The sequence below is a fragment of the Aulonocara sp. 'chitande type north' Nkhata Bay genome, linkage group LG20 (genome assembly GCF_057382095.1).
Source record: "Aulonocara sp. 'chitande type north' Nkhata Bay isolate Kocher_YH1m ecotype deep benthic linkage group LG20, A_spYH_male_GT1.1, whole genome shotgun sequence".
Classification (NCBI taxonomy): Eukaryota; Metazoa; Chordata; class Actinopteri; order Cichliformes; family Cichlidae; genus Aulonocara; species Aulonocara sp. 'chitande type north' Nkhata Bay.
Genome location: NC_141363.1, coordinates 13,197,347 through 13,214,976, shown reverse-complemented (window position 1 = coordinate 13,214,976; position 17,630 = coordinate 13,197,347). Strand labels below are relative to the sequence as shown.

At 40.3% G+C, this 17,630-nt stretch overlaps 1 protein-coding gene across 2 annotated transcripts in view; it reads right to left on the bottom strand.

Moving 5' to 3' along the window:
- Positions 1 to 17,630, bottom strand: part of LOC147305288 (plexin-A1-like) — a 317,652-nt gene that overhangs the window by 252,876 nt on the left and 47,146 nt on the right. For both annotated transcript variants that reach the window (XM_086277276.1, XM_086277277.1), the window contains exon 2: positions 11,791 to 13,162. In XM_086277276.1, coding sequence (XP_086133402.1) covers positions 11,791 to 12,966 — 1,176 coding nt within the window. In that variant the 5' untranslated portion in view covers positions 12,967 to 13,162. The remainder of the gene's footprint in view (positions 1 to 11,790; positions 13,163 to 17,630) is intronic.

Below are 17,630 nucleotides of genomic sequence, written 5' to 3'. Positions count from 1 at the left end.
ACAGTGGGGTCATGTTAACAATCTATTAAAATTTGGCTTACATCCACAAAGGTCTTCAAGGTCAACTTAATTATTTATTGGTCAAAAATTGACAAAAAGCCTTAGAACTTAGAAGCTATGATTCTTGGTAAAGATAAAATAAAGATTAAATAAAGATAAAAAAAAATATCACATCACATTTGACCTCTGACCTCCTCTTCAAGATCAATAGAATGATCTTGAGGTTAAAGTGCTAATAATGCTACATGGAGCTATTTAAAACTATGTTTCTTACTCTGACTGACTGTATTGACAACCTATAGACATATAGGGAATAATATATGGAATTTAAATAATAATAATTTAATTGGTTTTCTTTGGGAAAACATATTAAAATTGTGATTAAAGACTGATCATATTCAGGATCAGAGTTTCTCTTCAACTTGAAGCATTGCTGTATTACACTTTATGCTGCATACAATGGGGGCTACATAAGATGCAATAATGCATTTGGGAAAAGTGACTGTTTCAGTCCTTAGCTGTGTACTAACTCTGCCCTAGTGTATATATGTAAATTAATTTTATATATCTAGTATAAACATACTACGATTTGAACAAACCCAGAAAACAGATGCATTTGGGCCTAATTTGGGATCCGGCTGGCATTTATGCCTCAGATACGGCACTGGCAATTACTGTTCAGACCAGATGTGGCCCAAATGTTATGAGCCGGGGCTTGACACGGGTTACAGCAGGTGTTGAGTGGGCCTCATGTGACCGACAAGTCATAGGATGGCGTTGACACGAGTAGCCCCAAATGTTGGGTGTGTCAAAAGAGGCCCGGATGTCGCATCATAGCCTCATCCTGATATCTACCACTCAAAGCTAAACGTGACACACAGAAAACTGCAGATGTCAGCCACATTTGAGTGAAAGAAGTTGACTCATTATTGACTATAAAGTTTGTGCTGTTCAACAGTTCTTATTAGTTCCCATGTTGTCGTGCAACCTTTTTTTCTTCAACACATTGTTCCAGTGAAAAATTAAACATATCTCTAAGACATGTTGGTAGTGAAATGTTTAAGATACATAAAGTAAAAACTGAATCGCTGCAGGCAAAATGGATTTCAGACCTGTGTATGCGTATCCATATCCAGACTGAAAAAAAGAGGACGCCAAGGGACGTCTTTAAGTTTTATCTCGCCTTGGAGAGCCTGCTGAGTAGCTGGCAGGAGAACCCAAACGAAGCTGGGACAAACCTGCACATTTGCTGTAAACCTGCACATGCATGAATATACCCCTTCCATTTCCACGTACAGTATATGAATAATTGAAGGAACAAATATGCATTAATTAATGAATACGGCGGCGCTAACACACATGCGTGCACAGATGTCTGTGATAAACCCGTGCAAACACGAGAAAGCATAAACGCCCATCAATAAATAATTACACTCTTCATTAGATGCTGCAGGTCAGCATTTTGTGAATGTGCTGCATTGATTTGTGGCCTGGACGACCACCAGAGGCTCGTAGTGAAAGGGGGAGGAAGCTGTTGACTTTTTGACCCAGTTAAATAGCTAATAGGAGAATTGTTTTTCTTCTATTTGGTGAAGTTACACCAGCTCCAGACTTTCTTTTTTTTTTTCAGCCTAATAGAGAAGGACTATTCATTTTAAAAAGTGATTCTTAAACTGCGCTCTCGCTGTTGATATTTCTGTTCAGCGTCAACTCGGAAATCTGCTGCTGAGTTTCTGAGAAAAAGGTCACTTCAGATCCAACTCAAACAGCTTTAAGGCTAAGCAGTCACAAGCTCCAAACACTCCAAATCCGTAACAAGCTCACACTCTCATGAGTGCCACTGCAGCCATTAATCCACTTTGTCATGTGGTACACTTAACAATGAACACCACTGTGCATTAAGTTTAGTTAACGGGCACCATTCCATTCATACTGGATCGGAGAATTTCCCTGTTTTGAATTAATATAAATTAGGAGATTTCAATATGAAGAGGGGGGCTTATGTGACTCACCCTGGAGCAGAAAATATCACGACACAAAAACATATGGGGAAGTGTTACGGCTGAATTCATTAAAATGCCTCGAGGTATCTAACATTTCGCTGTGTCATGCATCAAAACGTCTTTAAAAGGCAGGAGAGAAAAGTGCACCTCATCAAAAAGTACTTCCCCCCCAATGGGCTGTATTCTAGACAGCATCTGACAGCAATTCACCCCTATGCCGCATGTATTTATCACAGCGCTGTAAAAGAATCTCTTTCCAAGTCACTTAGTCTCCAGCAGAGTCATAAAAAACTTGAGTTTTTTAATACAAAGGGGAAGTTCCCGCTCTAGCCTCAGATAACACAGCCTGCTTTCAGTGCTATCACCTGCTCTTCTAGAAACAGTGTCAACAGTAGCAAAATAAGGCAAGGCAATGTACAGATCATAGGTTGAGTGCCTCTTTTTTGGGGGAGAACACATTTATGCCCCATTACTTTGGAACAGCTCATAATGCAGAACTATATTACTGTATTTCATTTATTCACTTGTAGCGCAGACAATAGTGAACCACCTACAGTTGAAACCGTGATAGATCATGAATCTGAATAATTTATCCATCATCAATCTTAAGTTTCTTAAGTGTAGTAGTTTCTGGCAAAAGCTGGGGTGCCACTCAGAATGAAAGTCAGACTTTTTTTTCTTCCCTACCCATCCAACAAACAAATTGACTCTTAGTCCAATCCCTTGAAAGCAGGAAGTCCACAGTAAACATAAGACATCAAGGAAAACACAAGAAAAATGAAATTCTGTGCTGTTTCTAACTGCAATCAACTATCACACACATTGCTCCTTTTCCACTCAGCGGTCACAAAGCCAAATGTTCAGCCTCTCCAGCTATGCTACAATAGTCCTACAACAGTTACAACAGCTCCCAATGAAAAGCATCTGACGAGTTACATTTGGACAAATTTGGTCCTTTGACTTTTCTTTGTAGTGGTTGCTATCACTATGAGACTTTGTCTAAGCTTTCTGGGGTGGTTGTACACAGCAAATAACAAAAGTGTTAAATGTTTTGGTGTTAGTAGTCTTCTTGCAAAAGTAGAGTTAATTTTACTCTAAGTAGAGTCACATTCTTTTAATGTAACTCTGAGGTGTAAAATGATAGTAGTTAAAATCGAGTGTTAAAAACGAGTGTTTCTATGTCAAATCTGGAGGTGTTACAATGGAAACATTAAATCTTGACCTCTTAACTGAACTCCTAGAGGGGCTATGACACTAATAGAGTAAATTCACAGACTCCGCCCCCAGCACCATAGGCTCCAATCAAAGCTGAAGTGAAGCCGTTTCAGAACATTTTGCTCTACATATTTGAGTTGTTTGCCATGCTTGGTAAGTCATTTTTTCAAAGATTGTTTCAATTATTATTATTAGCTTTTACGTCTGTGGCTCTTTGGAGTTGAGACAAAGCTGTGTGAAAGGCATTAGCCATGTTGCTCGGTGATATTATTCTGTTTTAGCTAGCTGAAAGGTATTGTTTGCGGGCAAATACCACAGCCTTGAAAAAAAGCTTGCATGTGAATTTTCAGTCAAATTTTTTGGTCAAATACACAAAAACAATGTCTAGAATGTGAAATGTTGGTTATAATGGTGCTACTTGAAGCCTGAAAATGATCTCCCATAAAAAAAAAAAAATGAGCAAACAGCAGTAGCAGATGTCCTGACTGGGTTTTATGTTAGCATTAAGATCCCTCCAGAGTTTTGTGCACACGGTTTAGGTAAAAATAAAAAAGGTTGAGGTTTTACATTTAGTTCAGTATTACCTGTTGCCTGTATCCTTGTCTTTTGGGAAAATACTTTACACAAGTACTGGCTCAAAAAGGATTCCTTTTTTTTTCTGTGCTGCAATTGATTTGTGCCATTAATTAGTGTCAGCTAATTTTTATTCAATCTCCACATAGGATATGCTTGTGAAGATGGAATATGGGGGAGAGCAGAAGTGCGTTGAAGTTCCACAAAGTGATGAATGAAGGACATGCATATTGTATTGAAGAAATAAGTGATGAGAATGCTGTTATTTGCATTCACCAGCTCACCTATGTCAGACCTTTTGATAAACAAAATTCTAATGAAAGTGAGAACATGTACACTGTTACATCTTTCAGAAAATGTTTTGAAATTGTGGTGCACAGTTCAGAATAAATGTTTTTCAAAAACCATTGCATCTTTTTAGTAAATGTTTATTTCCAAAAGAAATTTCTAGAAGTTCAGAACAGTAAAATTCCCGCTTTTTAGAATGAATTAGAAGATAACTCTTACGTAGTTAAACTAAAATACTCTTTGAGAGTTAATATATAAACTCTTAACACCAAGTGTTAAATTATCAACTCCAGACAGATTTGGTGTTTAACACTAAATCAGAGTTAACGTACCAACTCTCCAAAAAGAGTTAAATTAACACTCTCTGGTGTGGACCCATATAGACACTTTAATAGTGTTGAAATCAAATCCGACAGTGTTAATTTGGACATGCTGGATTTGCTGTGTAGTTCAGGTGGTAGAGCAGGTCATATATCAATTGGGAGGTTGGTGGTTCAATCCCTGGCTGCTTCAGTCTGCATGCTGAACTTCAAGTTACTGTCCAATGTATCCGGTGTGAGTGTTAGATAGAAAACATATAGAACGAAAGTGCTGGTGAAAATGAATAAGGCATGCAGGCAGGATATAGGCGAATGGCAGTCTATGGACCTGTCAATACCTTGACATGTTCAGTCCTGAACATGTCAAGGCGAAAGACACTTGGACAGATTTGGCTGACAACAATTGAAAGGTAGATTATAACAAAATTTTAGTTTTAAGTACCTCTGAAATTTAGCTAATACAACTCTACAGCTAGTGTTATGAGTATTTCTCACCACTGTAAACTCCCATTTGAAAGCTCCCTGAAAACCTAAGTAATAAACACGATTGTAAAAAACACTGAGTATCTTTATGTGTCTTGTTTTGTGCTTTGAGCATTTTGGTTGAGTCTAGCTAGTCTCGTAGCTCTTCAACAGACTGCTGTTTAGTAGCATACTCTCTCTATGGTGCGTAGCTTGGAGCCAGTTAGATAATTAGCTTAAACTAGCTGGAGGCTAATTGATAAGAAAACAGTTGTGTCACAATACATTATTAATTTTAATTACTAAGGTTATTTAATTCTGCCTCATTCATCCAAAATAAACTAACGGGAATAAAATTCTGATTGCTGTATGTATTACAGATTGCTACTTAGCTCTTTAGCTTTAACTCACTATTAACAATGCACAGAAGGGAATTTTTAGCTTAGTGAAGCTTTCTTTTTCAGCTAAATGCCTTCTTTGGGACTCATAGAAGTAATCTCTTTTCACGTATGTACACAGAATTCCAGGCTTTTCTAATAACATTCAGATAATGTCATCACCTAATTGTTTAACCAGGACCAAATCAAAATGTTCCAAGTAAAAGAAAACCTTATTTGCTTAAAATGAATAGAACTTCTACCACTGTTAGAGTTCCCACTTCACCCCTACTGCATTGTGCTTGCGCTGATAATTGTATATTTTACTTTAAGATAAATGATCAAGCTTCTTCATCAAATATTAAGAAAATGGTCATATAAGTACAGCCATTGAAGCCTTCAAATTCCCCACCCAGCAGGCCCAAAGAGTAATGCAATGTAGATGAGACCCATCACTAATGAGACTAAAGACACAATGGCAAGATCAGGAAAGAATGAAGTCGTGAATGGACACAAATACATATGCACGCACTTAGTCACCAGTCGCCTGGAAGACAGAATACAAAATGCCACAGAAATAGACTATAATCCTGGCCAGCAGTGATCAACACTGATAAATATTAATAAACACTATTATGCTCACAGAAAAATAGAGACAGAGCAAGCAAGAGAGGGAGAAAAGATAGAGGCAGAGTCAGTCAGAGAGAGGGAGCAGTAACAATAGAGGAGTCTTCTTGCTCTCTGCAGGCAATTTTCCCACTGACGTCCACCTTGTTTTGTGCAAACAGTGCGGACTCACATGCACGAACACTTGCACGCTCTTATTATCAGGCCATTTTCCTCTGTTTGTTTTCACCGTTGTTTTGTCCTGCTTCTTTGGAGGCCAGGATAAGAGGTGGGCACACACACACACATATGAGAAGTATACAAAGTGGGGAAGAGGCAGAAAAAATGGAGATAAAGTGAGCCTTAAACACACACACATACATACACACAGAGGATAGTATCTCTCCCATTCTCTGCCTGAATCAGTCTCATTAGTCATGCTAAGGCTGTAGTGTTGCTGGGTCGGGCTGCTCGCAGAGCTGTGGAGCTGGACTCCAGCCCACAGCCAGAGAAGGTCACCCACCACTCAGTTTAACTCCCGCAGGACCAACGCTGGCCTCTTCCTGATAATAAGCGGACATCACGATGCACGGGGAGAGACCTGCAATCCCAGACACACCTAATCTGGTGTAGAGCTCTGGGAGAAGATGACCCACACAAATCAAATCTTTTTACTCTTATAATGTTGCATGATTTAAAGTTTAAAATAATTCTTGTGCATTTCTTATACCAGGCCGTGCTCGACCTGCTCTCTGAAAACAGTCATCTGAATTCCCTTCCTTTTACATTTAAGCAATGTTCTGATTGGAGTTGACCTTATCATAATTATCCATTCTCACTAACGTACAGATCCAATGGTGGCCCAATGGATCAATGGAAGCCTGACCTTTCAGCGTATAGGGATTACTTGCACATAAGCTGATCTCATTATTTGAAACTCTTATTAAAAGTCAAAGTATAACAGAAAATCACAGTAGGTCCCCTTTAAAAAAAACTGGGTGAATACAGCATTAGCCATAGAACATAAAAATATTTTTATTGAAAAATATTAATTTCATAGAAAGAGAAAAAGTTCTAAATGGCCCTTTAAAACACATGTTTGGATGACACCCTTTTAAAGGACATGCCAAAATCATCACTGCTACTGCCAGCAGCTTTTGGAAGCCACATAATTATTTAAATAGTGGATGGTGTGTAGTCAAGGGGGTTTTAGCTGATTGTAACATAAATATACCGATGCTATCTGAAAGCTTCGACTTTTAGTGAGCCAGTCTGGTGGAAAAATCGACACCATGAGGACAAAGGAGCACAAACTCAGCTAAAAAACAGTGATTGAAAAGCTCAGGTCAGCGCAGTGATAGAAGGACACTTCCAAGTAAGTGAACATGCCATAGAGTCCAGTTAAAGGAATCATCATAAAAACCGAAAGAGTTTGGCGCTGCTGTAAATCTGTCTTTGGAACTGGCCGGCTGATCGTCCAAGAAGAAGAGTAAAAATAGATCTGCCAACAAAGAGACCGGCATTAACTACATTCTGATAAATGTGGGTGTGTTAAGCCCTTTTGTACTTCTATACTGACCGCATTTTGATGTCATCACACCTACAAGGCAAAGATGAAAGGTATACGCACTGTAGCTTCAAATGAATGGGAGTAAACATTTTGAGTCCAGCTCATTCAGAGAGGTTAACATTGATTGTACAGTTTTTCACCTTTGCTGACAGCCTGTGAGCATCACCTGACACCTGTTTTATTTCCTCACATCACACTTCCCTGCTTCAACTACTACGAAGTCTCTTTTTATATCATTTCTAAGCAATTGTAAGAATTGGGATAACATTCACTGTTACTGTTCTGGGCAGAGTTAAGAAACCTTTGTCCATCTGTCTCTCCATTGTTGTGTTTATCTCTCACTTTCCCTATCACTGTTTTCCTAACTATGTTCCCTGATACTATATGTTCATTCTACCGTTACTGACCCCCGGGCAAGCAGGCAAGCAAACTGAGCAAACAAATCTCTCTGAAATGTGGCAGGACGTTTGAGTACAAACACAGGACAGAAATTCCCTCCAGTTGGTCCTGTTGCTCTCTTAGCTTAAAGATTTCATGATCTACCTGTGCACACTATACTCTGTGCTTTAATGGAAGTCCCAAATCTCTCAACTCACTGGATAAATTACATCATACAGACTCTGAAAAACAAACATCATACCGATGATTACCCAAACTTTTATATTACACCACCTAAGCTGCCAGAGGAAATTTGGAAGTTTTAGAGTGTGAGGTTGGGCACATATAAAACTGTGACCTGTTTTTTTGTTTTTTGTTACAATAACCCAAAAAGTGCTTAATAGAAAGATTTCGCGTCAGACAAAGTGATTAACTTTGATAGAGTTCAGGTAGAGATTACTGTTCGAATAACCTGACCTTGTCTCTTCAAATGAGCCTGTGCTGATAGTTTCCACATGACACTCACGCAAAAGCAACGAGCTGTCACCGCTCCCATCAGGAAACTATGAACATGCCTGTACAAGATGATGAATTTTTCACAGCGCTATCCCAGAGCGAGCTCCACCAACACAACCTTGATCGATAGCGGGGAGAACGACAGATGGCCATAAAGGACGATCGTGTGACTGTATGCTCATTAGCATAATCGCGCACCTATACAGTAAACTCACAATGGCCTTGTGAGTTTACTGTATAGGTGCGCAGTTTGCACACCACCAGCGGGCTTGTGACAGAGATGTTGTTTCTGTCTTGCACCAAGCTGTGACACTTTAAAGAAGAAAAGTCAATGAGCAATTATAACATGCTCAACATAACAGGGATATTTGAAAATCTGTATTGTGCTCAAGTAAAGGGAAATTCTTTCATATCACAAGCGTGTACATTTTACCCAACATGAGTGCGAGGGTCTAGACCAAAAAACATAATAATGCAGAAACGTGGCTGCACAAACCCAAATTTCTGCAGGTCTAGTTTATGTTTTTATTATAGTCAGATATTAATTGGCTAAAATTGGCTGTTTGAAGCATGTATCCCTTGTAGCACCATATAAAAACAGTCTACCCATCTTTATTTCATGATAATAACATCTAATGTATCGCTACAAAAGCTGACTTACACATCGTATCTTATAACGTCACCAAGTAGTTAAGCAACCACCAAGAAATGGCTGAAATGAACCATTCTTAGCATTTGTGGACCTCATTTTCGTTTAATGGTCAACAGCTCAAACAGACATGTACTAGCATAAATAAAGCACAATATGGTAGTGCAATGCTAAAATTGCTAATAATATTATTAGAATGAACACATTAATTTAACATTGTGCAGCATATTTAAGTAACCTTTCTTCTCTGGGTGCAAAGTGGCACATTAATCAGCTGCCTCTGTCAACAACTGAATGCTCAATACAGCAGGCTTACATGTTTACTGTAACAATGCTGCAAAAGTAATGCTTGTAATTGACCACGTTAGCAATTACAGTTTAACATGTTATTAATTAGCCATTCTCAAAAAGCACAGAAAATACTTATGGGACTGCCAACAGTTTTGCAGTGCTAATGATTGCCACCTATAATGTGCACTATGTCAAAAGTCGCAGAATAACATGTTTAGCTAATACCTGCTAATTAACCTTTCCCAAAAATTACAGATAGGGCTGATGGGAATGCAGTCTGCGTTAATCTGAATATGGGACTGAATAAGAATTCAACAGGGCGTTTATGAAGGTTTTCTTCCAATTCTAAATGAATATATTTATTTATTTATTTTATCTGCTTACAGTAAGATCAGAGGATCACTGAAGACTATATTCTTGAATGACCACAAAGGTTTGCACATTTTTTGGCAATGCATCCAGCAGTTTTTCCATAATTGGACTGACTGACTGACACATCTAGAGCTGCTAGTGTAGCTAAAACGATCTGCTAGTTAGCTTTCTACGTCTTCTGCCTTCCTTTATCTCTAACATTTTTTAATTAATTCCTGTCCTCTACGACCAGGCTTCGGTCACACTTTTCTTCACACCTTCTCTTCTGTCTTTGCTACCTCCTTTTTTGTCTTCCTTCCTAGCAGTCCATGCCCCCACCTTCCATAAAACCCACCACTCCGACTTTCTGTCATTCTTCATCACTCTCCTCCCCTTTATCGCTGCATCGTCTGTTCTATCCGCATTGTATTTTCAGATCACATCCAGACTCTGGCTTTACACACTAAGTCACTCTATACCTCATCACTCAGAGGAAAGTCAAGGAGAGGGCAGAAAGAGATGGTGAAAGAGCAAAGGCTTGAGAAAAAGGGGAATGAGACAGAAGACGCTAAAGGCAACCAAAAGAAACAAGATTGCAAAAAAAAAAGGGGAAAGTGGGGGGGTTACAGGTCAAAAATTAAAGACAAAGAAAAAAGGTCAAGAAGAAGAGTTGCGGAGCAGAATAAGAAAGAAGAAGGTAAAAGAAGAAGCAGAGGGAGAGCGGGGTTAGCAAATGAAAGAAGCCCTTATGCTAATGATGGGACTAGAGTGAAGACGTAGGAGCGAAAGAGAAGATGGAATAGCAGAGAGGGGAAGAGGAAATGGAGACAGAGAGGTGGAGAGTAGTTCAGAGATTTATGGCAGGGTGTTATGGAGCACCGACTAAATAACAGAAGGTGAGACCAGGTGAATTATTCATGAGGATACTGGGCTGTGAGTGTGTGTGACATGTGGGTGACAGGAGCAGGTGAAGCACACACACACTTACACACACACACTTGTGTCTCTAAGACACCCTTAGGCCAGCTCATCTATGAGTATGAGCAAAGACAAGCCATCCACTACCTGTAGATGAAATTATTAGAAAAAAACAACAACACAAAATCTCAGCAAGACAGCTGTTGTGTGCTCAGACTAAAGAAATATGGGGACATTTTAACAAAATTAAAAACTAATTTGGGATGCATGAAAGTTTTGATCCCTCTAGCTCATGCCCGTGTTGGTACTTCTCTCGGCACTTGACAACCAGAAGTCAATTTATTCTAATTTAGGTATTTTAGTTCCACATCTGGTACCTTCACATGGATCATTAGACACTTTATGGAAGTTTGGCTACTGTGCTGCAGGTAGACTGGATGTTCTGCTTTAGAACAAACAGCTTCTTTCTTAAAAAGATCATGTAAACACATTCTCCCACTATGTTAAAATGCTGTTCTTATAATAACATTTATTCCATGTGGCACAAAATGTGGAATTGCGCCTACACTTTGATTGCCCTAACCAAAATGGAAAACATCACTTTGCCATGTCTGAGGATATGCTGACATTCTTTTTTTACCCACTAAGTAGATATCTGGTTCTCACTAAGAAGAGGAGAGGAGTATGGATCTCCCTTTTTCTGGAAAAGCAGTAACCTGGCCCCTTTGACATGATACTGAGACTTTAAATACTACGATAACAAGAATCCAAAAGCACTTATAATAACTATAGATGCATAATGAGTTGTTAAGTTAAAGACTCTATTTACTCACATGGCTTACAGTGGTTTACCTCACTGCCTACCTCTCTCACGCCCACTAAAGGTGTGTTTTCAGGTTGTTGGCTCTACCAACTTTTCCAAGTAGATGCCTCACTATGATCATGTGTTGATGATGAAAAACCTCTAATTAATCTATTAAAATTGCTTCAATGACTGGACAGAACCTTCTCAGACACGGCTGGTATTGGCACAACCTGAATCTGTGATCACTTCAGTGCTTTGGGAAAGGTGCGAGGTAATGAAAGGCTATCAACAAATAAAAGCTGTAACCAAGCTTCACAAAAACAATAAAAAAGACATAATTTTTCCTTTTCCGGGGTTAAAAAATGCTAAATTCAAGGTTGCACAATCATAGGAGGAAACAATCCACACAGGTACGGATGATCACAAGGAAAGAAAACACTTCTGGGAGTTACTGTCTCAAACACTCACCGAGTTGATGCAGGCCAGCTCCTTGTTGAGCAGCCAGGGCAGGGAGAGTTTCCCCTCTCCTCTGTAGCACGACTGAATCCTCTCTTTAATCTTCTCCTTTATCTGCCTCATTGTGAACAGGCACAAAGCTGACTCCTTCGGCGGCTTGGCTCTGTTCTTCTGACCCTGCGCAAACACAGTAAATAGAACCTCCTCGTGCTCCTGAATACCAAGCGAACGTGCCAACCGGCTCCCCGGCCGGGCTAAGTAAGCATCCTGAACCAGGCGGTACTCCACTCCGTCCTTGGTGCAGCCAATAGGGAACTCAACGTAGGAGTAGAACTTGGGATCGTCAACACACAGGCGGACGATCTTAGAGGTGAAGAACTGCTCGCTGGCCGCATCTGGGGAAGTGAGCTGGGTGTCGAGCTGTAAGGTGAGGTAGTACACAAACTGCTCGCTGTTGAAGCCGTAGATGTAGTAAATGTCGAACGCGGGGAACTTTGAGAGCGTGTCTGAGGGAATCTTGAGCTGGGAAGAGACAAACTCATCCTGGTACACGAAGCTGAACATGTCAGCGTTTTCCTCGTTGGACATCAGCTTGCGGCTAGACAGCGTGGGGAAGTACTCAGACTTGCCATCGATAGGAGTGCCGACAAAGAGCTTCCCTCCGCCTCCAAAAATATCCGGGGAAATCACGACGCCCGACATGGTGCCCGCCTCAGCCACACTGGATAGATAATGCTCTTTGCGATGGTGGGGTTCGCCCAGCTTGAACAAATCATCCAGACGCAGGAACTGGCATATTCCCTGGGAAGTACTTCCACATGCAATCAAGCGGTTGTGGGCAGCATCGAGCAGAAGAAGTTTATTGACATTAGAGGTCTGCACCAGCTCGTGGGGGCAGGACTGTACACCAGGTGGAGGGTAACAGCGAGGGTTGTCTGTGACAGGGCCGGTGACGTGGCTTCGTAGCTTGGTGAGGTTGCTGGAGAGCTTATAGATCCAGTTGACGGCACCCAAGTAGACCTCGCTGGTTTTGTTGTTGACCACCAAATGTGTCAGGCCTCCTTCAGGAGGGGAGAAGGAGAGAAAGGGGGATGCGGAAGGAGTAGTAGAGGTAGAAGCGATGGAGAGAGGAAGTACAAGGAAGAGGATGGGGAGGATGAGAAGGGGAGGGTTAAGGTGGGAAGGCATGGTGGTGAAGAGGGGAGGGGGGTGTGAATGTGTAATCCTTTACAGGGTCAGTCAACGCCTTAGAGGAGCGCGGGGTGCAAAAGATGCAAAAGAGGAGTTTCCGAGCAACTGGCTTCCCTCGTCCTTTATTCCTCCTGTCTCTGCTGTCGTTTCTATAACCTCATCCCCTGATCCTCAGCTTTGTCTGCCACCAGCCCTGCAAAAAAAGGAAAAACAACGAAAACTGTCAATATATAGTTGTACACTTCCAGAGAACTGCCAACAATTATTCATTTGAATACATCAAAATGACAAGCCACTAAATATTACTCTGACTCAAAAAAAGAAAAAATACAAATGAGGGCACTATCGGCTTTGTTTTATTGACTTCTCGACTCTTGGCTCGCACCACTCGGTGGAGTGCATCTTTTAAAAGAAGACAGGGGCTGAGCATTGCTCTTCTGCTTATTGATTGTCTGGAGGTATTAAAGGATTCAGCGGACAGGGTGCACTTTCACACACATAAATACACAAACACCTCAAAACCTGTAGATGTGCTCATAAGCAGACATATAGAAGAGGTAGCTTGCTATACGTATACAAAAAAACCTAAACTAAAACACACACATACCCAGGGCCAACCACTGATGTGTGATAGCAGGTAAACACCCATAAATTACAAGCAGAGCTGCATGAGAGTCCTAAAGTATATTTACTACAGGGAAACAGAGCAGAGAAATACAGGCAGCCTGCCTTCTGAAAAAGAAAGGCGGAGGGAGGAACTGGTCAAAGCAGATAAAGCAGAAGAGACGATGAGAGGGAGAGAAGTGAAAGCTATTTGGCTTCATACCAGTGGAAGTGGAGATGACTGGAAAGATTGCTATAAATGAAAACTAGGGAAAATAGTAAGGAAAGAGAAAAGCGGATGGACCATTCATCTATATTCCATTACTTTCATTTTATATTCACTTTTATGGTTTAGGGTCATGGGAAGCTTGAGATTATCCCAAAATGCACTTTGCACTGGAGCCTACCAAGGTGACACTGGACAGGGCCAGAGACACAGCACATCCTGGACAGGGCGCGCCTGCAAGCTGCACCACATCAACCAAGTCAATTTCACGAAGGTGAAATTGACTTGGTTGATTTGAAGATGAAGCATTTTTCTAACCAAAAAGATTTTGGCATATAAGCGCTAATTCATTTGGCTATAGGCAACCTCTTTTTGCTATGTGAATAAAAAGCCTTTTATTTGGGCAAAAAAGTATCCATGTCTACAAGTTAACAAACCCTGAAGCCACCATTTTAGAGCTTTCCTCTTCCTCTCTGTGTAACTTCACTGGAAATGATTGGTGCAGTTCAAGAAGGGATACGCTTGTAGTGCTTGACGGCACTGCAGAGTCAGCTTACTGCCAGTTTTGTCATAGTGGTCAAACGGGATGCTGTAAAAAAAATCCATGTTGCCCCAGCAACACTGTGCTCATGCAAAATATAAGTGACATATCAAAACCCTGCAAAAAGCACAGAAGTGATAGGAAAAGTGACAATTCATGGCCGCACAAAGTACAAGCAAACTGCAAAATGAAACAACAGCAGAAGTTTTAAAAAAAATTGCGAAGTTCTTCAACTGGTCAACTGAGGTTTGTTCCAAAAGGAGAAGTTTAAACGTTCTACCAAAAACAAACAAACAAACAAAACAACTTCAAAGCAAACCCCAACATGGTTTCAGCCTGCTAGAAAAATCAATTTGGTCTCTATAGATATTTTCCCTATTCATTCAAATTGTAGGAGATTAAATTTTAATGTAATTGATCAGTTTAAAATTGATCAAGGTAGCTCAAAATGTTTTGAGTTCTGATAAAACTTTGTGGCGGTCATGGGGTCATGCTAACAAACCATTAAAATTTGCCTTACATCCAAGAAAGTTCTTTAAGGTCAACTTAATAAGTTGAAATTTGAGTCGCGTGTATTTCACAACACATCCATTATTTTTATTACTACTTTTTTGCTAGCTATCTTATTAAAATCACAGTGAATCACACGGTTGCTTTGCTAACCACACTAGCTAGCTAATGCTAGCATTAGCAGGTAACTGAGCACAACCCCTCCAAGCAATGTCAGAGAAAACCCAAGATGAGGCCAGTTTAGATCCCAAGCTTGGAGCATTATAACTGTAGCCCTCAAACCAATGAGGGGTATGGATATGGATATGCAATGTCTGTCAGACTAACCAGCACAAAAACAAAATAGCGGTTCAAAGGCTAACCACATACGGTACTGTTCAATTTTCTTTTCATTAGTTCATGCAGAGAACAAAGCGAAGGCTTGTTTCATAATGGAGTTTGGACAGCAAACTATTCTCGTCTCCTGTTTCTGCCGCTGTTCCTTATTTCTCCCTTTCATTACATTCCTCTCCCTCTCTCTCTCTTCTCTCAGACACTTCTTGTCAATAGTGTCTTTCATCTCCTGCCCAGCCATGATTACAGTGGCCCAGATGACGATGCTGTTGCCTGTCCCATCAGGACAATAAACCCACTGTTAGCATCCTGGACACATAAAAAAAATGTGAACATATAACACACACATACAGTACGCGGTCAAAAGCATTTCTAAACCCTATCACAGACCTCATTGACTTCATCGTGCCGCATACCCTCACACATGTAAACTTAAGTGACATAAAACGAACCTTCCCACATGCAGTCAGGCACCGCGCGTGCACTTTATCATAATACACAAACACTTTAAGAGAAAGGAGAAGACTTGCATGCTATACTAAATGACAACATAAGAATGTGCGGTTATTGTTGAACATTTTTGTCTCACCTTCTCTGATGTACTTTACACATTCTATTAATAAGTGAAAACCACACAGCACATGTGAACTCTGTGGCCGTATTGCTTCAATAGCCAGCGGAGCTGAGTGATGATTACAGGCGCTGTTTGACTAAACTGGGACAAAAAGATGAGAGGAAAGAGGAACGCATGAACTGAAAAACACAAGGTAGTGATTTGAAAGTATTTTCTTTTATGTTGGAATTAGATCAAAAGAAGAAAATAGCAGTTATTAAGAGGTAAGTTTGCTAGAAATGTGAATATGGATTCACAAATGATAAAAGAAAAATGCGACAGAGTAAACTGATGTGAAACCAATTTTTCTTCCTTTGTTGCCTCCCAATTCATGTCTCTGTCACTCTTTTATATGGTTATTGTATTTTGTGAATGTTTATTTTTCACAAATTTTACAATTTCGATTTTTGCACTTATTTTATAGATTTAAGCTGCACATGTCTGTTTACATGTCTGACTGAAATGTTTGCCAGCATTTCCGTCAGGTTGAGGTCTGAACTTTGACCTAGCCATTGCAGCACCATGTTTCTTTTCTTTTTTAGCCATTATGTTGTAGATTTGCTGATGTGCTTAGAACCATTGTCCTGTTGGCTAGGGTAGGGCAATATGACCCAAAATATTTATCATGATACATATTTGAAAATTTGCGATAAAGATATAACTGGCACGAGACAAAATACTTTACAACTCCACAACTCTATTAGTGCAAAAAACCCATCAATTTATTTTCACTTAAACAAGCAGCTGTTCTTACAGGGAGGACTTGTTGGTTCTGCTTTCTGCCACGACGTGGCATGTTCTACAAAAAATTGTGTTTTGGTGATGGACGAAAACCAAACCAGTTCCACACCACTGAAGTTGCGCAATTTTCACAAACCAATTCTGGTTCATCTGTTTCATTCAACAATCTGCTTTCGCCCTTCTCATTCTCCGTCGCTGCCATGCTTTTTCCGCCATGTGCGTATGAGTGTTTGAAAACACAAACACTGCACCTGCGCGTTTTACCCATATTCTATCGCGATATTTAATTTTCTTATCATTGCTTAAAATTGTACCGGTATTACTGTGAAAGGTATAATATGGCCCAGCCCTACCATTGACCCAATTTGGCTGAATTTGGAGCACAGAAGAGTTCATGATTCTGTGGATGGAAAACAAGCCCAAATCATTACACCTCCACCACCGTGCTTAGTAGGTAATAAAGCAGTTAGGCTGATATGCTGCATTTGGTTTTCACCAAACAGAGTTCAGTGCGTTAAGGCCAAACATCTCCACTTTAGTAGCACCCAATCAAAGGACATTGTTCCAGAAGTGGTGGTTTGTTCACATGTAACGTTGCAAACCTAAGCTATGTTACTGTGTTCTTTTTAGATCTCCTGGTAATGCTGTACAGTAAATTAGTTTTAACATTTAATGTGCTAAAGTGAAGTTGGTAGAGCCTGAGGTGCAGCTCTGGGGCTTTTTTGTATTTTCTCTGAGCATTGCACAGTCTGACCTTGGGGTAAACTTGCTGGGACATCCACACCTGGGGAAATTAAAAGCTTAAGACCAACAAACTTGTACAGAGTGTTTATCGACACTACCTGTCCATCACTGGAGTCTGCTGGCAAAAGGCATTTGCAACTCCATACTAAAGCCCAAGCTTCTAAAGTGACGCAAAATACTATCTGGTGTTCTTGTTGTTCATCATTTAAAGCCACCTCTAATCAGGAAAATATGGCACTTGATATATCACCTGATATATCGCATCATTAATTCTTTGAAGCTGATCAGCATCTCATCTGATAAAGGCCTTCACCTCTAAACGTGTGCACGTTTTTGTGTCAGGGCTATCC